The sequence below is a fragment of the Sinohyriopsis cumingii genome, chromosome 13, assembly GCF_028554795.1.
Source record: "Sinohyriopsis cumingii isolate HCF-2022 chromosome 13, ASM2855479v2, whole genome shotgun sequence".
In the NCBI taxonomy this organism is placed as follows: Eukaryota; Metazoa; Mollusca; class Bivalvia; order Unionida; family Unionidae; genus Sinohyriopsis; species Sinohyriopsis cumingii.
In genome coordinates this window covers 77909011-77932767 of record NC_142973.1, presented here as the reverse complement: position 1 = coordinate 77932767, position 23757 = coordinate 77909011, and the positions used below count along the sequence as shown (strand labels likewise).

The window sequence follows — 23757 nt, the reverse complement described above, 5'->3', positions numbered from 1 at the left end:
GGCTGCCATTATGTCAGTCTTGTCCTGCATTTGCTGATAACTATGGGACAAGAGCGCTAGGTCGTCGCAAAGTCCAGGTCCTCAAGTCGACTCCACAATGTCCACTGGATCCCATTTCTCTGCCCATTGGTGGATGTCTTCATAATTCAGTTGATGGCAAGAAGGGAGAGAAACTGCGACAGCAAACAGTCTTGCCTTACGCCAGTCCGCACTAGGAAGCTGTCTGTATGCTGTCCTGCATGAATGACTGTCCAGGACATTCTGTTATAAGTGTTCTTGATCAGGTTCACCAGCTTGGTTGAATGCTATAGTAGCAAAGAATTTTCCAGAGTGTCTCTTGGTCCATGCTGTCGAATGCCTTCTCATGATCAACAAAGTTGATGTAGAGCAAAGCAATTTTGGCTCCAACAATTGCTCTACTATGATGCGAGTAGTATCTATTTGGTCCATACACAATCTGTCCTGACAGAAGCCCGCTTGCTTGTCTTGTAACTGTTGCTTGACCACCTCATTCATCCTTTCCAAGAGAACCCGGTTGAAGGCTTTCCCTGGTACTGACAAGAGTGTGATTCCTCTGTAGTTAGAGAAATTGCTGAGGTTGCCTTTCTTTGGGATCTTGATGAGGTATTCCTCCTTCCAGTCAGTTGGTATTTCTTCTTCCTCCCAGATCTTCTCAAAGGGCGGGGGGGATAGCATTTCCACTGAAGCCTTTAGGTCTGCTCTGAGGACTTTTGCTGGGATGTCATCAGGTCCAGCTGCCATGCTGTTCTTCAGCTAGGTGATGGCTTTCCTGATCTCATCTCTGGTGGGATTATAACAGCTTATGGGGAGATCTGCATAGACTGGGTGGATTTCTGGGGGATTTAGTGGTGCTGGCCTGTTCAACAGTTCTTCAAAATGTTCTGCCCATCTATTCATTTGGTGTTCTGTACTTGCTATGGTCTTTCCCTGCTTGTCCTTTATGGGTCATTCTGTTTTGCTGTACTTGCCAGAAAGCTTCTTGGTGATGTCATACAGCTTCTTCATGTTGCCACTTCTGGCCACTTCTTCTGCCTCTTCTGCCAGTTCTTCAACATAGTTTCTCTTGTCTATCTTGACGCTTCTTTTCACTTCTCTGTGGGCGTCAGTGTACTCTTTATGTACCTTTACTTTTGTAGCTCTTGTCCTACGGCTATTTACTGCTGCTTTCTTTTGTTTCCGCTCCTGGCTTTTGAGCAATGTTTCAGCTGAAATCCATTCTTTCTGCTGATGTTTCATCAAGAGGCCTAGTACTTCTTGGCATGTTGATTTTACTGCCTCCTTAACTTTCTACCAACTGTTGTTCGCATTGTCTTCCTCATCTTCAAGAAGCTCTTGTAGCACTTGGTACTTGTTCTTAAGTGTCAATCTGTATTCTTCTTTAGTTTTTGCATCTTCAACAGGCTGATGTTATACTTTGTTTTCTTCTCTTTTGTGTCCACCATCCAGTTCTTCCTCAGCTTAAGTTTCAGCCTTGCGACAACTAAGTGGTGGTCAGATGCCACATCTGTTTCCCTCTTCACCCTCACATCTTGCAGGGATCTTCTGAACTTCTTGGCTATGCAGATGTGATCAATCTGATTTTCTGTCACATGGTCAAGTCATATCCATGAGTTCTTGTGGATTCTATTGTGGGGAAAGATGGTACCCCCGATGACCTGGTTGTTCAGTGCACAAAGGTCTGAGAATTTCTCTCCATTCTTGTTCATTTCACCCAGACCATGGATCCCCATGGCTTGTCTGTACCCTGATATATGTATTGTAGAATATCTTTCTCTGTTCTTGAGGGAGATAAGATTTTATTCTGTTCAAGATATAAAGCTGCGAATTAACTTTTTTAATGATCTTGTCATCTTGTATTTTCCAGCACAAGATCTGGTGTATCATAATGCCATGTAGTTTTTCATTTTCAGACTGTTGTATATCCATTCCTTTTATCATTACTTTGAAATCATTTTTCGCAGCTGTTACTCTTGCTCGACTACCTATGATCATGGCTTTTGATATGGCTGCATTTATCTTCATACCAGTGTGTTTACTAAATCTGTATTTAATTTAGTGCTACTCTAATAATAATAATAATAACTTTATTTAAAGAGGGTAACACAATTAGCTAAGAACTAATCTACCTTGAGCCCCTCATACAAAGAAATTTATTTATTTTAACTGCATCGCTCAATATATTGGGTTTGGAAGAAGGAAATGGAGTGGGCATTTCTAAACTCCACTCACCCATACATTGTGTTGGCATAGGTATAATAATAATAATAATAATAATAATCATCATAATAATAATGACTTTATTTAAAGAGAGTAACACAATGAGCTAAGAACTAATCTACATTGAGGCCCTCATACAAATGAATTTATTTTAGCTGCATCTCTGAAGCCACTTGATATGTTGTTTTTGGAAGTAGGAAATAGAGTGGGCATTTCTAATCTCAACTGGAATATTATTCCAGAGCAAAATTCCAGAGTATTTTGAATAGTTCCTTACTTTATTTGGGAATTTTATACTGTCTGGTAGACATGGATTGCAGGTGGGGAGAATTACCAGGTAGCCTATATTGGAATAGTGATTATAAATATTCAGGAGCACTATTACTGGATATCCTGTACATTAAGTTGGCTTTTCTCAACTACTTTCGGTCTTTAATAGGTAATATTTTAACTTACGAGCTAAATTTTCTTTGCTTTCTTTCTGGATTAATTTTTTTTAGCCCAAATGCTCTTTTTTGAAGATGTGCTTAGATTAGCTTTGTTTTTATCATTTGAATAATACCCCATCATACTGTATACAGTAGTCTAAATAGGTTTGTATGTAACTGTTATTAAAAAGTTTTTTGTGCCTTTCAAGGAGAAAATATCTTATTCTACTGAGAAGCCATAAACTTTAATTAACTTTTTCACTGATATGTTCAGTCCATGTTAGGTTATTTTCTACCAAAACACCAAGTAGTCTATCATGACAGACCATTTGCAAATTGTTATCTTTCCCTGTCAGACAATTAGTTCATCACTATCAAGATTTGTTCTTTTTTGTCATGTTGATATAAGTAGTATTTTAGTTTTACCAGTATTTACCGCCGTACCATTGCATGTGCACCAGTTGTTCAGTTTGCTTAGGGCATCCTGTAAAGAAATTTCCAGTTCACGCTTGGTGTATTGGATGTCTGACAATGTTGTGTCATCTGCACAGAGATCTGTAGATGATATTGAGTCTTTAGTAAAAGTGGTACATCATTAACAAACAGTATAAACAGTAATGGAATTAGAACTGAGCCTTGTGGTACTCCATATCTAATTGTTCCAAGTTCAGACAGAACATCATTTATATAAACATGTGTTCTTTCACTTAAGTATGCTGTAACCATCTAATTTTGTTTTCATCATATCAGAGGCGTAGCTGGGGGGGGGCAGGGGGGTACATATGTCCCCGGGCGCCAAGGTACAGGGGCGCCAAAATGAGGCTTACAACGTTACATTATAATAAGTAAACAAGGGTAATATTCAAAAATGTGATTAAACGGGGAGGGGGCTGGGGCGCCAATTTTATAGTTTGTCCCCGGGCACAAAATATCATAGCTACGCCTCTGCATCATATTGGTAAATTTTCAGTTTCATCAAAATGATTTCATTATCCACCATGTCATGGCCTGTTTATCAAAGGTTATATAATGTTGTATCATCTGCAAAAATGTTGGTGGTGGATAGCTCAGTGTGATATGGTAAATCATTGATGAACAGCAGAAAGTGTAATGGTCCAAGAACTGACCCTGGTGGAACACCTGACCATACCAGTTTCTTATCTGAAAGTTTATTTAAAATATAAACTTGTTGTTGTCTGCCTTCAAGATAGGATTGAAACCAAGTTAAGCTTTCATGGTTAACTTTTGTATGCTGAGTTTTTCCAGCAGGATTTTGTGATTTACAAGGTCAAAAGCATCTGTATGGTCAAGAAACAATGTGCCTACAAGGATGCCTTGATCTATTACTGTTAACCAATTATTCAACACTCTAGTTATTGTAGTCTGGTGTGAATGTCCTTCATGGAAGCCTGATTGTCATGAATGTAGCAAATTAAATGATACAAACATATCTTTTTAACAGCTTTAAAAGTGATGATAAAACTGATATAGGTCTATAGTTATTCATATCAGAAAGATCTCCCTTCTTATGCATTGGAGTTACTTTTGCCAGCTTTAGCCTGTTTGGAAACATTCCTGTGGAAATACTTAGACTGAAGATATATTACATCAGTGAAGATGCAATCAATTGAGATGAGTTTTAGAAATTTAGCACTTATATTATTTAGACCTGTTGCTGTTGTGACATCAAGTTGGTCTAATTCATGTAAAATGAATTCAGTGCTTATTTTAGGTATTTTAAAGCACTCTTCTTTGCTAAGTTTTTAAGAAATATGTTCATTTAATTCATCACTGGAGAATCTTCTAGGAGTTGTGAAATCCACCAGTTTTGAATTCACTCAATAATCATTTAGTGCATTTTCAGTTTCAAGCAGTTCTTTCTTAATACTACCATTTGCATCACTAATACATGTAAATGACAGGTTATTGACAGATTTGCCTTTCATCACTAATACATGTAAATGACAGGTTATTGACAGATTTGCCTTTCATCACTAATACATGCAATGGCAGGTTATTGACAGATTTGCCTCTCAAGTCATTGGTCATTGAAGGTTTTCTAGAGTTTTCTAGGATTTCTTTTTGTATGTACTATCTGATATTTCAGTGGAATAATGTTTTCTTTGCCTTTTGAATCATTGACTTGACTCTTTTTCTACGAAATCTGTAACTTTCAGTATCTTTTAATTTATGAAATCTACCCATTGTCTTAATAGCATTTGGTATATCACATGTAATCCCCATAGTTTGGTTGATTTTGTTGCTTGACTTTCTTGAAATTAATAGGAGCATGAGTGCTCAGGGTGTCAGTAAACATGTCTCTCAAGATGTCAAGAGCATTTGATGGGTCATCAAAACATTCAATTACTGACCAAGGGATATCTTTCAGCTCGTTAAGGAATTGTGAATTGAATCTTTTCATTATTTGATCCTTGATATATGTGTGATGATAAGGTTTACTTTTTTGACTTAATTTTCTTGTACAGCATATAGGATAATGATCACTTATGGAATATTGGGGAACTGCAACTTCTATAATATTGCCAGCATTGTTAGCATAGATGTGAACAATTAGTGTTTCAGATACCTCTGTTATCCTAGTGGGTATATGAATTAGCTGTTTGATAATTCAGGGAATTCATAGTTTTAATCCAGCTTTGACTGGTTTTATAAAGTAAATTGTAACTGAAGTCACCCACTAAATAAACTTCTTTGTTTTCTAATATACTGAATTTCAAGTTTATTTTGAAATATAGTATACAAAGTATTGTCAGTGTTCGGTGGTCTTATATACACAGTCTGATACAAATGGGTTTTGGACATTATGTCTCATTTGTAACCAAATCACTTCCATACCAGTTTCCTCAAAATCATATTGATGTTTGAAAGAAATGCCATTCTTAATGTAAAGGAGAAGTCCACCACCCTTTTGGAAAAGTCGATCTTTTCTTTGAAAACTGTTGTTAAGAATTTTAATTTGATCATCATGAAAATGTTCATGTAAGGTTTCTTTGAAAGCAAAAATATGAATTATTGAATTATTTCCTGAAAGAAGTAATTTGATTTCATCTAGTTTTGGAAAAAGATAATGTTTGAGACCTTTTTGCTTAAGTCACTGATTTTGAGACAATTCTAAGTTTTGATGGTTTTGAGATGAATGATATGGAATATCTGAATTAATATTTTCACTATCAATATATGAACCATGATATTCCTCTAAATTTTCTTCTATACAGTGTCCTAAATCATGACTATCAACTGTTTTTTCATAATTCTTTTCAATGACTCTTGAAACATTAGCATATTCAGCAGTTATGTCAGAAGCAGGTAACACATCATGGTCACTTTCATTGATGGAAGCACTTTATGGGATTGCACCAGAGGTAATTAATGGACACCATCACTCAATGAGGTATCTGTATCTGGGAGAATTACACTTAATAGATCTTATAGGATGTTTTGAAGTTTCCGGAAAAATGTGTTTGGTTGCTAAACTTATGGCCCCATCTTCATTGCCATTTTCCTAATGCTGCATATTTGAGTCGAACATTTCGAAGTCTTTTCCTTATGCTCACATTGTAGACAGTCATGACACTGTATTTTGCTTGTGTGTCTGCATGATTGCATATTGTAGACAGTCATGACACTGTATTTTGCTTGTGTGTCTGCATGATTGCATATTGTAGACAGTCATGACACTGTATTTTGCTTGTGTGTCTGCATGATTGCATATTGCAGACAGTCATGACACTGTATTTTGCTTGTGTGTCTGCATGATTGCATATTGCAGACAGTCATGACACTGTATTTTGCTTGTGTGTCTGCATGATTGCATATTGTAGACAGTCATGACACTGTATTTTGCTTGTGTGTCTGCATGATTGCATATTGTAGACAGTCATGACACTGTATTTTGCTTGTGTGTTTGCATGATTGCATATTGTAGACAGTCATGACACTGTATTTTGCTTGTGTGTCTGCATGATTGCATATTGTAGACAGTCATGACACTGTATTTTGCTTGTGTGTCTGCATGATTGCATATTGTAGACAGTCATGACACTGTATTTTGCTTGTGTGTTTGCATGATTGCATATTGTAGACAGTCATGACACTGTATTTTGCTTGTGTGTTTGCATGATTGCACATTATGCCCTTGTTCAAAACAGTAGAAACATGATTTCTGATGATGGTTAGAACAGTTTGCATGATCCCAATTATGTTTGTGATCTATGTTTCTATGCCTTTCAAAGACATCATAGTTGTCCTTTATCTCATTTACTGTATTGAGAAAGTGGGATAAACCCTTCTTATTTAGATAATTTTGTCTTTTACCATTAAGTATTCCAGAACTAATCCAGATTTGGTCACAAATCCATGTTCAATGTCTATCGTTTTGTGATTCCACTCCTGACATAGATGTTCAGTTAGAGCATTCAACTCATGAATGTGTGAAAGCTAATTGTTAGTTTATTATTTATTGTCTGTAAAATGCCCCCATGAGATAATTTTGTATTTTTATGTAAATGTAAATTGACTCTGAATAAAATAAATAATAAATCGTGTTGGCTATTGATGGTAGAATTGTCTGTTAGCTATCGATGGTAGAAATGTCTGTTAGCTATTGATGGTATAATTGTCTGTTAACTATGGATGGTAGAATTGTCTGTTGGCTATTGATGGTAGAAGTATTTGTTAGCTATTGATGGTAGAATTGTCTGTTAGCTATGGATGGTAGAATTGTCTGTTGGTTATTGATGGTAGAAAAGTCTGTTGGCTGTTGATGGTAGAATTGTCTGTTGGCTATTGATGGTAGAATTGTCTGTTGTTGTTGATGGTAGAAGTGTTTGTTAGCTATTGATGGCACAATTGTCTGTTAGCTGTTGATGGTAAAATTGTATGTTGTTAATAATAGAATGGTCTGTTGTTGATAGTAGAATTGTCTGTTGTTGATGGTAGAATTATGTTAGCTATTGATGGCACAATTGTTTGTTAGGTATTGATGGTAGAATTGTCTGTTGCTGATGGTAGAATTGTCTGTTGGCTATTAATGGTAGAATTGTCTGATGTTGATGGTAGAATTGTGTGTTAGGTATTGATATAGAATTGTCTGTTGTTGATGGTAGAATTGTCTGTTGTTGATGGTAGGATTGTTTGTTAGGTATTGATGGTAGAATTGTCTGTTACCTATTGATGGCACAATTGTTTGTTAGGTATTGATGGTAGAATTGTCTGTTGTTGATGGTAGAATTGTCTGTTAGCTATTGATGGCACAATTGTTTGTTAGGTATTGATGGTATAATTGTCTGTTGTTGATGGTAGAATTGTCTGTTAGCTGTTGATGGTAAAATTGTCTGTTGTTGATGGTAGGATTATTTGTTAGGTATTGATGGTAGAATTGTCTGTTGTTGATGGTTGGATTCTTTGTTAGGTATCGATGGTAGAATTGTCTGTTGTTAATGATAGGATTGTTTGTTAGGTATTGATGGTAGAATTGTCTGTTGTTGATGGTAGGATTATTTGTTAGGTATTGATGGTAGAATTGTCTGTTGTTGATGGTTGGATTCTTTGTTAGGTATCGATGGTAGAATTGTCTGTTGTTAATGATAGGATTGTTTGTTAGGTATTGATGGTAGAATTGTCTGTTAGCTGTTGATGGTAAAATTGTATGTTAATGGTAGAATTGTCTGTTGTTGATGGTAGAATTATCTATTAGCTATTGATGGCACAATTGTTTGTTAGGTATTGATGGTATAATTGCCTGTTGTTGATAATAGAATTGTCTGTTGGCTATTAATGGTAGAATTGTCTGTTGTTGATGGGAGAATTGTCTGTTAGCTGTTGATGGTAAAATTGTCTGCTGTTGATGGTAGGATTGTTTGTTAGGTATTGATGGTAGACTTGTCTGTTGTTGATGGTAGGATTGTTTGTTAGGTATTGATGGTAAAATTGTCTGTTAGCTGTTGATGGTAAAATTGTATGTTAATGGTAGAATTGTCTGTTGTTGATGGTAGAATTGTCTGTTGTTGATGGTAGAATTATCTGTTAGCTATTGATGGCACAAGTGTTTGTTAGGTATTGATGGTAGAATTGTCTGTTAGCTGTTGATGGTAAAATTGTATGTTATTAATGGTAGAATTGTCTGTTGTTGATGGTAGAATTGTCTGTTGTTGATTGTAGAATTGTCTGTTGTTGATGGTAGGATTGTTTGTTAGGTATTGATGGTAGAATTGTCTGTTAGCTGTTGATGGTAAAATTGTATGTTGTTAATGGTAGAATTGTCTGTTGTTGATGGTAGAATTGCCTGTTGTTGATGGTAGGATTGTTTATTAGGTATTGATGGTAGAATTGTCTGTTGTTGATGGTAGGATTGTTTGTTAGGTATTGATGGTAGAACTGTCTGTTAGCTGTTGATGGTAAAATTGTATGTTGTTAATGGTAGAATTGTCTGTTGTTGATGGTAGAATTGTCTGTTGTTAATGGTAGAATTGTCTGTTGTTGATGGTAGGATTGTTTGTTAGGTATTGATGGTAGAATTGTCTGTTGTTGATGGTAGAATTGTCTGTTGTTGATGGTAGAATTGTCTGTTGTTGATTGTAGAATTGTCTGTTGTTGATGGTAGGATTGTTTGTTAGGTATTGATGGTAGAATTGTCTGTTGTTGATGGTAGAATTGTCTGTTAGCTATTGATTGTAGACTTGTCTATTTATGATAGAACATTCATGGATCTGTATGCAAACAGTTGCCATTATAATGTGATTTAATGTCAGTATGAATGAGTCACATTGCTTTGTACATTGCCCATTGTGCATGTTTTAGTTCTGTCAATTGATTGTAACATGGTTAATTTTACTCACTTGGGTCACTGACTTACAATTATAGCAATAGTGCGAAGTTCAGGTGATAGGATTATCCTTACCTTCCACATGCTGTCTGTAGTTTCTGTCATATACAGTTATAAAGAGTGCTACTATTTCTGTCCATGGTTTCCATTATATACAATTATATAAAGTACTAATATTGCTGTCCATGGTTTCTGTCATATACAACTATATAAAGAACTAATATTTCTGTCCATGGTTTCTGTTATATACAATTATATAGAGTGCTAATGTTTCTGTCCATGGTTTCTGTCATATACAGTTATATAAAGTACTAATATTTATGTCCCTGGTTTCTGTCATACACAATTATATAAAGTACTAATATTTATGTCCCTGGTTTCTGTCATATACAATTATATAAAGAATATTTCTGTCCTTGGTTTCTGTCATATACAATTATATAAAGTGCTAATATTTCTGTCCATGTATTCTGCAATATACAGTTATATAAAGTATTAATATTTCTTCCATGGTTTCTGTCATATACAATTATATAAAGTACTAATATTTCTTCCATGGTTTCTGTCTATATACAATTATATAACGTACTAATATTTCTGTCCCTGGTTTCTGTCATATACAATTATATAAAGAATATTTCTGTCCCTGGTTTCTGTCATATACAATTATATAAAGTGCTAATATTTCTGTCCATGGTTTCTGTCATATACAGTTATATAAAGAACTAATATTTCTGTCCATGGTTTCGGTCATATACAATTATCTAAAGTGCTAATATTTCTGTCCATGGTTTCTGTCATATACAATTATATAAAGAGCTAATATTTCTATCGATGGTTTCTGTCATATACAGTCATATAAAGAACTAATATTTCTGTCCATGGTTTCTGTCATATACAATTATATGAAATATTAATATTTCTGTACCTGGTTTCTGTCATATACATTTATATAAAGTACTAATATTTCTGTCTATGGTTTCTGTCTATATACAGTTATATAGAGTGCTAATATTTCTGTCCATGGTTTCTGTCATATGAAATTATAAAAAGCACTAATATTTCTTCCATGGTTTCTGTCATATACAATTATATAGAGTGTTAATATTTCTGCCCATGGTTTCTGTCTATATACAGTTATATAGATTGCTAATATTTCTGTCCATGGTTTGTCATATACAGTTACATAAAGTACTAATGTTTGTTCCATGGTTTCTGTCATACAAAATTATATAGAGTGCTAATATTTCTGCCCATGGTTTCTGTCTATATACAGTTATATAGATTGCTAATATTTCTGTCCATGGTTTGTCATATACAGTTACATAAAGTACTAATGTTTGTTCCATGGTTTCTGTCTATATTGAATTATATAATGATATTTAGTGCTAATATTTCTGTCTGTGATTTATGTGATGTACAATTATACAGAGTGCTAATATTTCTGTCTTCGGTTTATGCCATATACAATTTACACAGAGTGCTAATATTTTTGTCTCTTGTTTATACCATGCACAATTTATACAGAATGCTAATATTTCTGTCTGTGGTTAATGCCATCTACAATGATAGTGAGTGCTAATATTTCTGCCTGTGATTTATGCCATGTACAATTTATACACAGTGGTAATATTTCTGTCAACTGTTTTATACCATCTCCAATTTAGACAGAGTGCTAATATTTGTCTGTGATTTATGCAAAGTAGAATTTATACAGAGTACTAATATTTCTGTCTGTGGTTATATTATGTAGATGCCTTGTAATCTTCATATATCATTCTTTAAGTTCTAGAAGTATATAATAAAAATGTTCAGCATAGTTTGTTATGTTTTATGTTTGGAATTTATCCTAGATTTCTATAATGTCTGGCAATGCTATGGAATTTATCCCAAACTTCCATAATGTCAGGCAATGCTATTTTGGAATTTATCCCAAATTTTGATTATGTCAAGCAATGTTATTTGGAATTTATCCCAAATTTCCATAATGTTAGGCATTGCTATTTGGAATTTATCCCAAATTTTGATTATGTCAAACAATGTTATTTGGAATGTATCCCAAATTTCTATAATGTCAGGCATTGCTATTTGGAATTTATCTCAAATTTTCATTATGTCAGACAATGCCATTATGTGTAATATAGTCAATTTCATGTTTCATATTTTTATCTGAATTTATGAGTTTAATTATTTACCTATAAGAAACTATGTATAATCCCATATGATTATTCTTGTTGAAGATTGATTCTTATATGAACTTGGTTATCAAGAAATTTCAAAGAGTCCTTTTTATTGGCAATAAGTTTTAATATTCAACCAGGTCTTTTTTGTGTACACATACATAACATGTGTCTGTACTGAAAAAATGCTCAGGTTTTATGGTTCACATATTATGTTTCGGTTGTTTATATTTCTGGCTGACTCTGGTTATAGTAGTTGGAAGCATTGGTGTTGGTCTGGCTCAGCATCTTTGGGGTCAACATTGGTGTTGGTCTGGCTCAGCATTTGTGGAGTTGACATTGGTGTTGGTCTGGGTCAGCATTTGTGGAGTTGACATTGGTGTTGGTCTGGCTCAGCATTTGTGGGGTTGACATTGGTGTCAGTCTGGCTCAGCATCTGTGGGGTTGACAATTCATGCTTTAACTTGTGTCAGCACAGAAATATGGTTTCCAGAATGTCCTTCAGCTGATGGGAAAGAAATACAATGTTATTTCTTGTTTATGTCTAATAGTGAAATACAGCAAACACAGTCATTTAACAATGGTGAATTTTCATACATTTATATGTTTTTGTGAAAATTACGATTTCATAGAATTGTATATCATATGTGAACATCTTAACTTCATAATATCATTATGTACACACAGACTAACAATTTCATTACAGAACAGTTTCATATTTGTCAAAGTCACACACAAAATTCATATGTTATTTGAACTAAATATTATAACTCATTGTGTTATAAGCACAATTTACTGTATATAGTTGACTGGACAACATGTGGATTAGCTTCTTAATACTCCATTTGGAATTCAGCAAGTCATTAAAATATCAGTACTCAATGATCCATTTGGAATTCAGCATGTTATTAAAATAGCAACACTCAATGCTCCATATGGAATTCAGCATGTCATTAAAATAGCAGTACTCAACACTCCATCTGGAATTCAGCAAACCACTAAAATAGCAGTAATCAACACTCCATCTGGAATTTAGCATGTCACTAAAATATCAGTACTCAATGATCCATCTGGAATTCAGCATGTCACTAAAATATCAGTACTCAATGATCCATCTGGAATTCAGCATGTCACTAAAATATCAGTACTCAATGATCCATCTGGAATTCAGCATGTCACTAAAATAGTAGTACTCAATGCTCCATCTGGAATTCAGCATGTCATTGAAATAGCAGTACTCAACACTCCATCTGGTATTCAGCATGTCATTAAAATAGCAGTGCTCAAAACTCCATCTGGAATTTGGCATGTCATTAAAAGAGCAGTACTCAACACTCCATATGGAATTGAGCATGTCATTAAAACAGCAGTACTCAACACTCCATCTGGAATTCAGCATGTCATTAAAAGAGCAGTACTCAATGTTCATGTCATTAAAATAGCAGTAATCAACACGCCATCTGGAATTCAGCAAGTTGCTAAAATAGCAGTAATCAATGTTCCATCTGGAATTCAGCATGTCAATGAAATAGCAGTAGTCAACACTCTATCTGCAATTCAGCATGTCACTAAAATAGTAGTACTCAACACTGAATCTGGAATTCAGCATGTCATAAAACAGCAGTACTCAGTGCTCCATCTGGAATTCAGCAAGTTGCTAACATAGCAGTACTCAATGTTCCATCTAGAATTCAGCATGTCATTGAAATAGCAGTACTCAACACTCCATCTGGAATTTAGCATGTCACTAAAACAGCAGTACTCAACACTCAATCTGGAATTCAACATGTCATTAAAACAGCAGTACTCAACACTCCATATGGAATTCAGCATGTTATTAAAGAGCAAAACTCAATGCTCCATTTGGAATTCAGCATGCCATTAAAATAGCAATACTCAATGCTCCATCTGGAATTCAGCATGTCATTAAAATAGCAGTAATCAGCACTCCATCTGGAATTCAGCAAGCTGCTAAAACAGCAGCACTCAATGCTCCATCTGGAATTCAGCATGTCACTGAAATAGCAGTAAACAACACTCCATCTGGAATTCAGCATATTATTAAAATAGCAGTAAACAACACTCCATCTGGAATTCAGCATATTATTAAAATAGCAGTAAACAACATTCCATCTGGAATTCAGCATGCCACTAAAATAGCAGTACTCAACACTCCATCTGGAATTCAGCATGTCACTAAAACAGCAGTATTCAATGCTCCATTTGGAATTCAGCATGTCATTAAAATAGCAGTACTCAATGCTCCATCTGGAATTCAGCAAGTCATTAAAATAGCAGTAATCAATGTTCCATCTGAAAATCAGCATGTCAATAAAATAGCAGTACTCAATGCTCCATCTGGAATTCAGCAAGTTGTTAAAATAGCAGTACTCAACACTCCATCAGCAGGTCATTAAAACAGCAGTATTCATTGCTATATCTGGAATTCAGCAAGTCGCTAAAATATCAGTACTCAATACTCAATCTGGAATTCAGCATGTCAGTAAAAGAGCAGTACTCAATGCTCCATTTGGAATTCAGCATATCATTGAAATAGCAGCATTGAATACTCCATCTGGAATTCAGCATGTCAATAAAATCGCAGTACTCAACACTCCATCTGGAATTCAGCATGTCATTATAACAGCAATACTCAATGCTCCATCTGGAATTCAGCATGTCATTAAAAGAGTAGTACTCAATGCTCCATTTAGAATTCAGCATATCATTGAAATAGCAGTATTCAACACTCCATCTGGAATTCAGCAAGTCATTAAAATAGCTGTACTCAACACTCCATCTGGAATTCAGCAAGTCATTAAAATAGCAGTACTCAATGCTTCATTTGGAATTCAACATGTACAGCAGTATTTAGAGCTTGTGTGTACCACAGAACTGATATATAACACAGTTTTGCAAATTATTATTGTGTATACCACAGAATCAACATACAACATGGTTTTACAAATTATTATTGTATATACCATAGAATTTATATACAACAGTTTTATAAATTATTATTATTTTGTTATACCACAGAATCAATATACAACACTGCTTTATGAATTATTATTGTTATATTGCTATAACACAGAATCAATATACAACATTGCTTTATAAATTATTATTGTTATATTGTTATACCACAGAATCAATATACAAGACTGTATTATAAATTATTATTGTATATAAACTGAATGTCAACTTCATTGAATAGTATACACAATACTTGTTTCAATTTGTTCACTGGCTTAAAAAAGTGCGAAATGTTACATTTATTTGTAATGGTGGATTGAAATATGTCATGTAGTTCATGTTCATTCACTATTATATTGTTATATTAATTCAGATTAATAACACTGAATTTTATTTCTAGTCTGACTCTACATCCTTGTTTGTTTGTACCCCTCTACCGATTTAAAAAACAAGAACGTTTAATGTGATAAAAAGTGCACAGAACTAAGTCAATTGAATCATTGATTTATAATTTCTAACCTGACTGTGACCAGAATGGCATTAATACTGGCATCCCCTGCACCATTTCATGCTTAACGGACTTTCCATACTAACACGGCGCCATATTGCATACACTATAGGCTAGTCTATTTCCATCAGACAACATAATGAAGCAGTTCATCCTGTAGGCAACTGCTAAATAATTGTGTAAAGTACATAACGTTGAGAATTTGGAATTATATCCCTCTGCATATATGAACATAGAAATTAAACCGCTCGTTAAATCCACATGAAGAACAAATTTGTAGTTGTCATTATTTTCCTTTGCTTGATTCAACATTGTAAATATCGGAAGCAGATGACTTGTGTATGTACATTTGTAGTCATGAAACACCCCTTTGCTGAAAATGGACTTGTCCAGAAACTTGAAATGGATCCGAGCATGTCCGTCTATTACACTGAAAACTTTTGTTAAGCATGAAATGCGCATAAGATGATGGAGTTAGGGCCAATCTACTCAGAGTCAGGTTAGAAACTATAAATCAATGAATGAACTGACTAAGTTCCTTGCACTTTTTATCACATTAAAGGTTTCCATTATTTAAATTGGTGGGGGGGGGGTACAAACAAACAGGTTTGTATTATCAGACTATTTTTATTTTTATTTTATAATTTGTGCACCATTTGTTTGCCCATATATCAGTCTTCAGGATTTTGTGTCTGTTATATCACTTAAACTTATCATAGTTGGGGCTTCCAGGGCAAATTAATTTGTACAGGATTACTCTCTTTAAATAAAGAAGTATTATATTATTATTTTTTGTAAAAATAGTACACAACTCACACATGTGTACTGAAACTTCCGAATTCACAGAAGCAATGACTATGGATAAAATATTTATTACAGAAGTAGTAACATTAATTTAAACATAAAGAAATTGGTGAAAATTGCAAGCCAAAGATGATTTATTTTATAAGTTTGTGTTGTGCAGAAATTTTACAAAATGCCATGTATTAGATGCTCCATCGTTTCTCATATACCTGAATCCAAAAAAGTAGGTCACTGCAAACTAACTTTGCTAGCAGTGACTACTTATCCAGATGAATGTACAGGCATTTATGAAGTTTTAAAATTGTATATTGAAGAGATGAATGTACAGGTACTATCAAGTTTTACAACTGTATATTCAACACTTTCTAAGATGAATGTACAGGTACGATCAAGTTTCAAAACTGTATATCCAACATTTGAGACGAATATACAGGTAGGTACCAGTCAAGTTTTACAACTGTATATTCAACACTTCTAGAGATGAATATACACGTAGGTACCTGTCAAGTTTTACAACTGTATATTCAACACTTTTAGAGATGAATATACAGGTAGGTACCTATTAAGTTTTACAACTGTATATTCAACACTTTTAGAGATGAATATATAGGTAGGTACCTGCCAAGTTTTACAACTGTATATTCAACACTTCTAGAGATGAATATACAGGTAGGTACCTGTCAAGTTTTACAACCGTATATTATATTCAACACTTTTAGAGATGAATATACACGTACATACCCATCAAATTTTACAACTGTATATTCAATATTTTTAGAGATGAAAACGTAGGTACCTATCAAGTTTTACAACTGCATATTCATCACTTTTGGAGATGAACATACAGGTAGGTATCTATCAAGTTTTACAACCATATATATATCACTTTTAGAGATGGACATACAGGTAGGTATCTATCAAGTTTTACAACCGTATATTCATCACTTTTAGAGATGAACATACAGGTAGGTATCTATCAAGTTTTACAACTGTATATTCAACACTTTTAGACATTACCTTATCTCTTAGTGACGTTTTTGTTCAGGTTAGTTTTCAGGCATTGTGGTGGTGTATCCATTTTCTGTGAACACATTATATAAAATAAAAAAAATAAAAGCCAAAAGTTTGAAAATTATATTGTATTACCTAAACTTCCACTTTTATTTATTTTTAAATTATGAATTTTACATTTGTAAATTCATTTGATAAATTTCCTTTTTTGGCATCAATATTACTAGTTTTTAAACTTAAGTAGATAAAATGTATGCAGTCCTTTTCCTATTTTCAAGAAGAAACAATATAATTATAATAATTGACAATAATCATTTTGGAGGAAGTATGACCTATAAGTTTTAAAATCTAGATTTATATAGAGGTTGTAGTTTATATTCACTTTCCAGAACCTCCTTTGCTTCAGCAGACCAGCTGTAAATGTAGCATTTCATTATTCTGTTATGGTTTAGCAGTGCCCAATGTACACAGTTGTATTTATGTATGTGGATTCATATGTTTATTAAATTGCACTGTTTAGAGAATCCAATGTTATTCATTGTTGGAAATTCATTTAAAGTTGATAACTTCAGAGACTTAATTACAAAATTTTATTTTGCAACTTGAGAACTAGACCAAAATGTTTTCAAGATTACATAAAGATTAAAATAGAAAAAGGACCCAAAACATTTACTTTTTATATCTGAATCATAGTTTTCGATCAAATTTCTACAATCAATCAGTGAAAAACTTAATGGGTTTAACTGATATTATTACATTTGATATTTTAAATAGATTCCTGTCATGTAAGTAACTTTCCAAAGACTACAGGTAAATATTGGAGAAATGCAGGAGTCATCAGATGTTATAAGTCTACATACTGCATTCAATTTAAAACTGATTTTTTTTGTTACAAGTTAAGCTGATATGATGCCAAATCAAGGAGTAACCAGTCTGGACAGGAGCTCAAACCATACACACTTTCTCTGGAAAAAGTCAGTATTATTACAAAGAAATGCTGTATAAACTCTGGAAAGTCGGTCATAGTGACCTATCTTTGATGCATGATGAACATTTATCCCAAGATGCATTCCCAGTGCAATCATTGTGACAAAGGATGGAAAGATAATGTATTGACAGTCCAGACACATCTAAACATTGTAAAATAAGTCAAAATGACCCATTTTTGATCTGAAAAAAACATTTTCATCAAAAGCTGGAGCTACATAGCAAGTCTGGTGGCAATATGTAGAACTGAAACCATACCCCAATTGCATGTTTATAAATATTTTCAGAAGGGCCAGGAAACAAGATTAAAGCTACCTTGTTGCATTCATACAGAAAGCCTGGTCTCAGTGTATTTATTAAAAATACATTACAGCTTAGACTGAGAGGATGGACTGAGAGGATGGACTGATGGACTGAGAGGATGGACTGAGACTAGTCCATGATCTAATTGTTACATCAAGGTATAAGGCCCCCAAAATATGTTTTCTATTCCACTGTTTTTAGAATTAGGGTAGGCAGGTCTTTTTTAATAAACATTATATATATTTAAAGTGATTTCTTTTGTTAACTTTTTTAACCACAAGGGAAAAACGTACTAGAGTTGGCAATGAGAAACAAGAATGGTCAGCTGAATGGAAACAAATTTTTTCCTAAATGAATAACTGTCACTCATTATAGTACTAGTCTGAGATTTAATTGTCACATCAAGGTATAAATGAATAACTGTGTCACTCATTATGGTACTAGTCGAAGATTTAATTGTTTCATTAAGGAATAAATGAATAACTGTCTCTCATTATGGTACAATTCCAAGATTTAATTGTCACATCAAGGTATAAATGAATAACTGTCACTCATTATGGTATTAGTCGAAGATTTAATTGTTACATCAAGGCATAAATGAATAACTTGTCTTTCATTATGGTACTAGTCGAAGATTTAATTGTTTCATTAAGGTATAAATGAATAACCGTGTATCTAATTTTAGTACTAGTTCAAGATTTAATTGTTACGTCAAGGTATAAATGAATAACTGTGTCTCTCATTATGGTACCAGTCGAAGATTGAATTGTTACATCAAGGTATAAATGAATAACTGTGTCACTCATTATGGTACTAGTCGAAGATTGAATTGTTACATCAAGGTATAAATGAATAACTGTGTTACTCATTATGGTACTAGTCGAAGATTTAATTGTTTCATCAAGGTATAAATGAATAACTGTGTCTCTCATTATGGTACAATTCCAAGATTTAATTGTTTCATCAAGGCATAAATGAATAACTGTGTCACTCATTATGGTACTAGTCGAAGATTTAATTGTTACATCAAGGCATAAATGAATAACTGTCACTCATTATGGTACTAGTCCAAGATTTAATTGTTACATCGAGGCATAAATGAATAACTGTCACTCATTATGGGGGGCCCCGAGTGGCTGAGTGGTCTAAAGCGCTCTCCGTTACGGATCACTGCCATCTCACCTCTGTCTACGTGGGTTCGAGTCTCGGATTCGGCCAATGTGGGTATGTGAGAAAGCTTGCCAGTAGCTTCTCGAGGGTCGGTGGTTCTTTCCGGGGATTTCCCGGGTTCTTCCTCCACCATTATACTGGCCACCATGTATAGCCTATCGTGTGCTGAAAAATGGCGTTAAACCCTACAACAACAACAACAACAACAACACTCATTATGGTACTAGTCCAAGATTGAATTGTTACATCAAGGTATAAATGAATAACTGTGTCACTCATTATGGTACTAGTTGAAGATTTAATTGTCACATCAAGGTATAAATGAATAACTGTCACTCATTATGATACTAGTCGAAGATTTAATTGTTACATCAAGGCATAAATGAATAACTGTGTCTCTCATTATGGTACTAGTCGAAGATTTAATTGTTTCATTAAGGTATAAATGAATAACCGTGTATCTAATTTTAGTACTAGTTCAAGATTTAATTGTTACATCAAGGCATAAATGAATAATTGTGTCTCTCATTATGGTACTAGTCGAAGATTTAATTGTTTCATTAAGGCATAAATGAATAACTGTGTCACTCATTTTAGTATAAATCCAAGATTTAATTGATAATGAAGGCTTATTGTAAAAGTTGTACAAGTTTTGTTAAAATTAGTTAGAACTACAACTTCCTGATTGCCAACAATTATGTTTTATATTTTGCAGTTCCAGGCCTTGGCTACATCAGCTTACATTGCAAGTTTCATCAAATTAAATAAGAAATACAGCCTTTATAGGCGGTATAAAAAATTCAACAACTTAGATGTTTTTGAAAAGGGCACTGACAGAACAAAAACAATGTACAAATAATCTGGTTATAGTTTATTAATGCACTCTTCATCATCATCAGGTGATATGAACACAAAACATTACAACTTTGTACACACAACATTACAACTTTGTACACACAACATTACAAATGTACAAAGTAATATGCACACAAAACATTAGAAATGTATAAAGTGATATGTACACACAACATTACAACTGTACAAATCGATATGTACACACATTACAACTGTACAAAGTGATATGTACAAACAACATTAAAACTGTACAAAGTGATATGTGTACACATTACAATTGCATAAAAGTTGATGAAAGTATTGCAAACTAATACTGTCTGATATATCATCTGTGTTAAATTTGCATTTAACAACTGAAACTCATAAACACAAATGCATGTTTTATTCTTTCCTGTTCAAGTTCAATGCACAACAGAATGAAAAGTTCACCAGTGAAAAATAATACATTAATAATTAGAGTAATAATTAAGTATAATAATGTGCATCACTTTTTTTTATTAAAGCCAACTCTCCTGGACTCAATTATGCAACCTCTGTTGTAAATATAATTATCACTGATTGCACTATTTAGAATAACCCCACCCCCATTATGTATACATGTTCAATTTCAGTGTGAATGAGATATGGTGTTAAATTATACAACAGATAATGACAAGAAGAAGAAGAAGAAAAAGAAGAAGAAGAAGAAGAAGAAGAAGAAGAAGAAGAATAACATGAACAAATAAAGTTTAAAAAATATGTCTCAGAAGCTAAACCAGCCTAATTGCTTTTGGAAATGAAACTTCACGATTTGCTCAAATGAGAAAGTCAGTGAGACCTACTTCCAGTCTGGACAATGGACAAGAGGAAGTTCCATAACATTTGAAATGATACAAAACCTAGCTATCAATGCTGACCATATTCTGTAGGTCTGTCACATATGTGGAAATTTTGGCATCTGTGGTATTTTTTATCCTGAAATACTTTAAAATAATGTACAGCACATCTGAGCTATATGAAGTGACTATTCGGATTGTTGAAAAATAAGTGAAATGATTAAAACAAAAGTAGAATTTGGCAGCATTGTGGTCCTGTATTGCCTCGTATCTGTTGGCTTACAGTAATGTATCAGAGTGGTCCTGTATTGCCTCGTATCTGTTGGCTTACAGTAATGTGTCAGAGTGGTCCTGTATTGCCTCGTATCTGTTGGCTTACAGTAATGTGTCAGAGTGGTCCTGTATTGCCTCGTATCTGTTGGCTTACAGTAATGTGTCAGAGTGGTCCTGTATTGCCTCGTATCTGTTGACTTACAGTAATGTGTCAGATTGCCTTGTATTTATCAACGGACAATGGAAGTTTGGGATCATTTCCAGTTCAAAAAGGCATTAAAAACCTGCTTATTAATATCAACAGTTAAATCATCAAAGTTTTGTTCAAAGAATAGGAAGTAAAATCACTAGCGATAATGACTAAGAACATCATGATTTTGGGACTAACATGCCATCGGTCTATGATCAAGTTGAAATCTTCATTAACTGAAGAAATAAACTGATTATGATTTGTGTCTTCAACTATGATGACAATCTGCATTAAATAAATTATAAAAATAATTACATTCTAATGCTGGGGGGCCCCATGTGGCCGAGTGGTCTAAAGCGCTCTCTGTTACGGATCACCTCTGTCTGCATGGGTTCAAGTACTGGATTCAGCAAATGTGGGTATGTGAGAAAGCTTGCCAGTAGCTTCTTGTGGGTCGGTGGTTCTTTCCGGGGTTTTCCCGGGTTCTTCCTCCACCATTAATACAGTGTGACCCCGCCATAACACAGTAGTTGGGAGCCATAAAACCTGACCGCGTTATATACCGAACCGTGTTATATGCAACCAAGTCAGTTAGCTGAAGAAAATGTACCCCCCAAAAAATTGGGGTGGGGGTGGGTGGGTAATAAATGCGGGCAGTAAAATACGTGCTTCGTCAGCTTAGTTAACATCTTAAATTGATGCGTATTAAACAAGAAATACACCTGTAGTGAAAACAGAGAAGACACGTTGGAAAATGCAAAATTCCATCAGATTCCACCACTTTCATTTAAGTTTGGTACTGACTTCCTTTGAAGAAAAGTTCTTTGCTGTTACTGAAAGATTGTAGTTGGCTTTCTTTGATGAAGGGTGCATGCGCTATTGAAGTACCGCTAAAGGACAGCTTTTGGAGAATCAAACAAATGCGCATTTCTTATTGTGGCAGCAACATCAAATAATTGTATTGCACGATTGAGACTGGTATTTTTTCCATTTGCTGAGTACGTTTTCATAACAGTCAGTGCTTAAAAAATAATCTGTTTCCTTTGAAATTTCAGCAAACTATTTTATCTGGGTATATTTTTAAAAAGGAATTGGTCGTTGTTTACACTATTCTAGTTACTGTCCCTCCATGACTACTGAATAAACCAATAAGATGTATTTTTTTTTTTTACATTTGTGGTAGCAGCATGATCCTGCCTTCCACGCATGCGTCTAAAAATTAACAAATGGTCAACAGACGATAGAGATGCAGGTGTTCTGATGACATGGATTATTACAGAAAACATGAGTGATCTGAAGGATTTAATTCTGAGTGAAAAGAAGAGGAATTTTACTTACCATCCACATACAAATGTCAGTCTTTGTAAATATATTAATTACTAGCGAGCGGCCGAAAATCCGATGAAAGATACGAGACAATGCCTTGTCCGGTTGATCTCCATAACCAGAAATGTCAACAACAAAAAAGCAGATATTTCACAACATACAGAACTCATGCTAGATGTGAGGATAAGCGGATTATGATATAACAATGCACTGTTTAGATGGTTTGTCAGTATGGACAAAGAATTTGTTTATGTAACAACAGATAAATTTCAGTGCATTTTATATTCAGTTTGCGGCTCCCTTTCATGGGGCCTCTGAATTTCTGCACTCCAAACCAATGGTTGTATATAAAAGTTTAAACAGCCAACAATGTCGCCAACAAATATAAAAAGCACCATTTGTTATGCTTTGCAGCCAATAAGGAAAAACAATCCAAGTTTCCGACAATGGCAAAGACCTACGTGATCCCAGAATAAACCTTTTATGCGTTTTTACTTCTTCTTACTTTTAAGAAGAAAAAAAAAATACTTTTTCGTGCACGAGAAAAATACATATAAAATTTCAGGAGCCAAGTCACGATTGTCTTGTATTATTCATACGCGATCACTTCCCCAAAATAATAAGCAACTTGTTACGGTTTTTTTTTCATTCTTCTTAAGATTATTTTTTTTGGCACAAGAAAAATACATGTATATGAAATTTCGGGAGCCACGCCATGACCGCATTATATCTGAATTCGCATTATAACGGAGCGCGCTATAGTTGGGTCACACTGTACTGGCCACCATGTATAGCCTATCGTGTGCTGAAAAATGGCATTAAACCCTACAACAAGATTCTAATGCTTAT

General features: G+C 34.1%; 1 protein-coding gene across 1 annotated transcript; it reads right to left on the bottom strand.

Annotated features, from left to right (window-relative positions):
* Nucleotides 1-264: 264 nt before the first annotated feature.
* On the bottom strand, nt 265-762 carry LOC149785861 (uncharacterized). Its single transcript, XM_089931143.1, has one exon. It carries the CDS (start codon nt 760-762, stop codon nt 265-267), a length of 498 nt encoding a protein of 165 aa, XP_089787269.1.
* Nucleotides 763-23757: the final 22995 nt, after the last annotated feature.

What these genes read in the sequence shown, in the direction of transcription:
- LOC149785861 (XM_089931143.1), bottom strand. Translation starts at nt 762, where the DNA reads ATGGCAGCTGGACCTGATGACATCCCAGCAAAAGTCCTCAGAGCAGAC.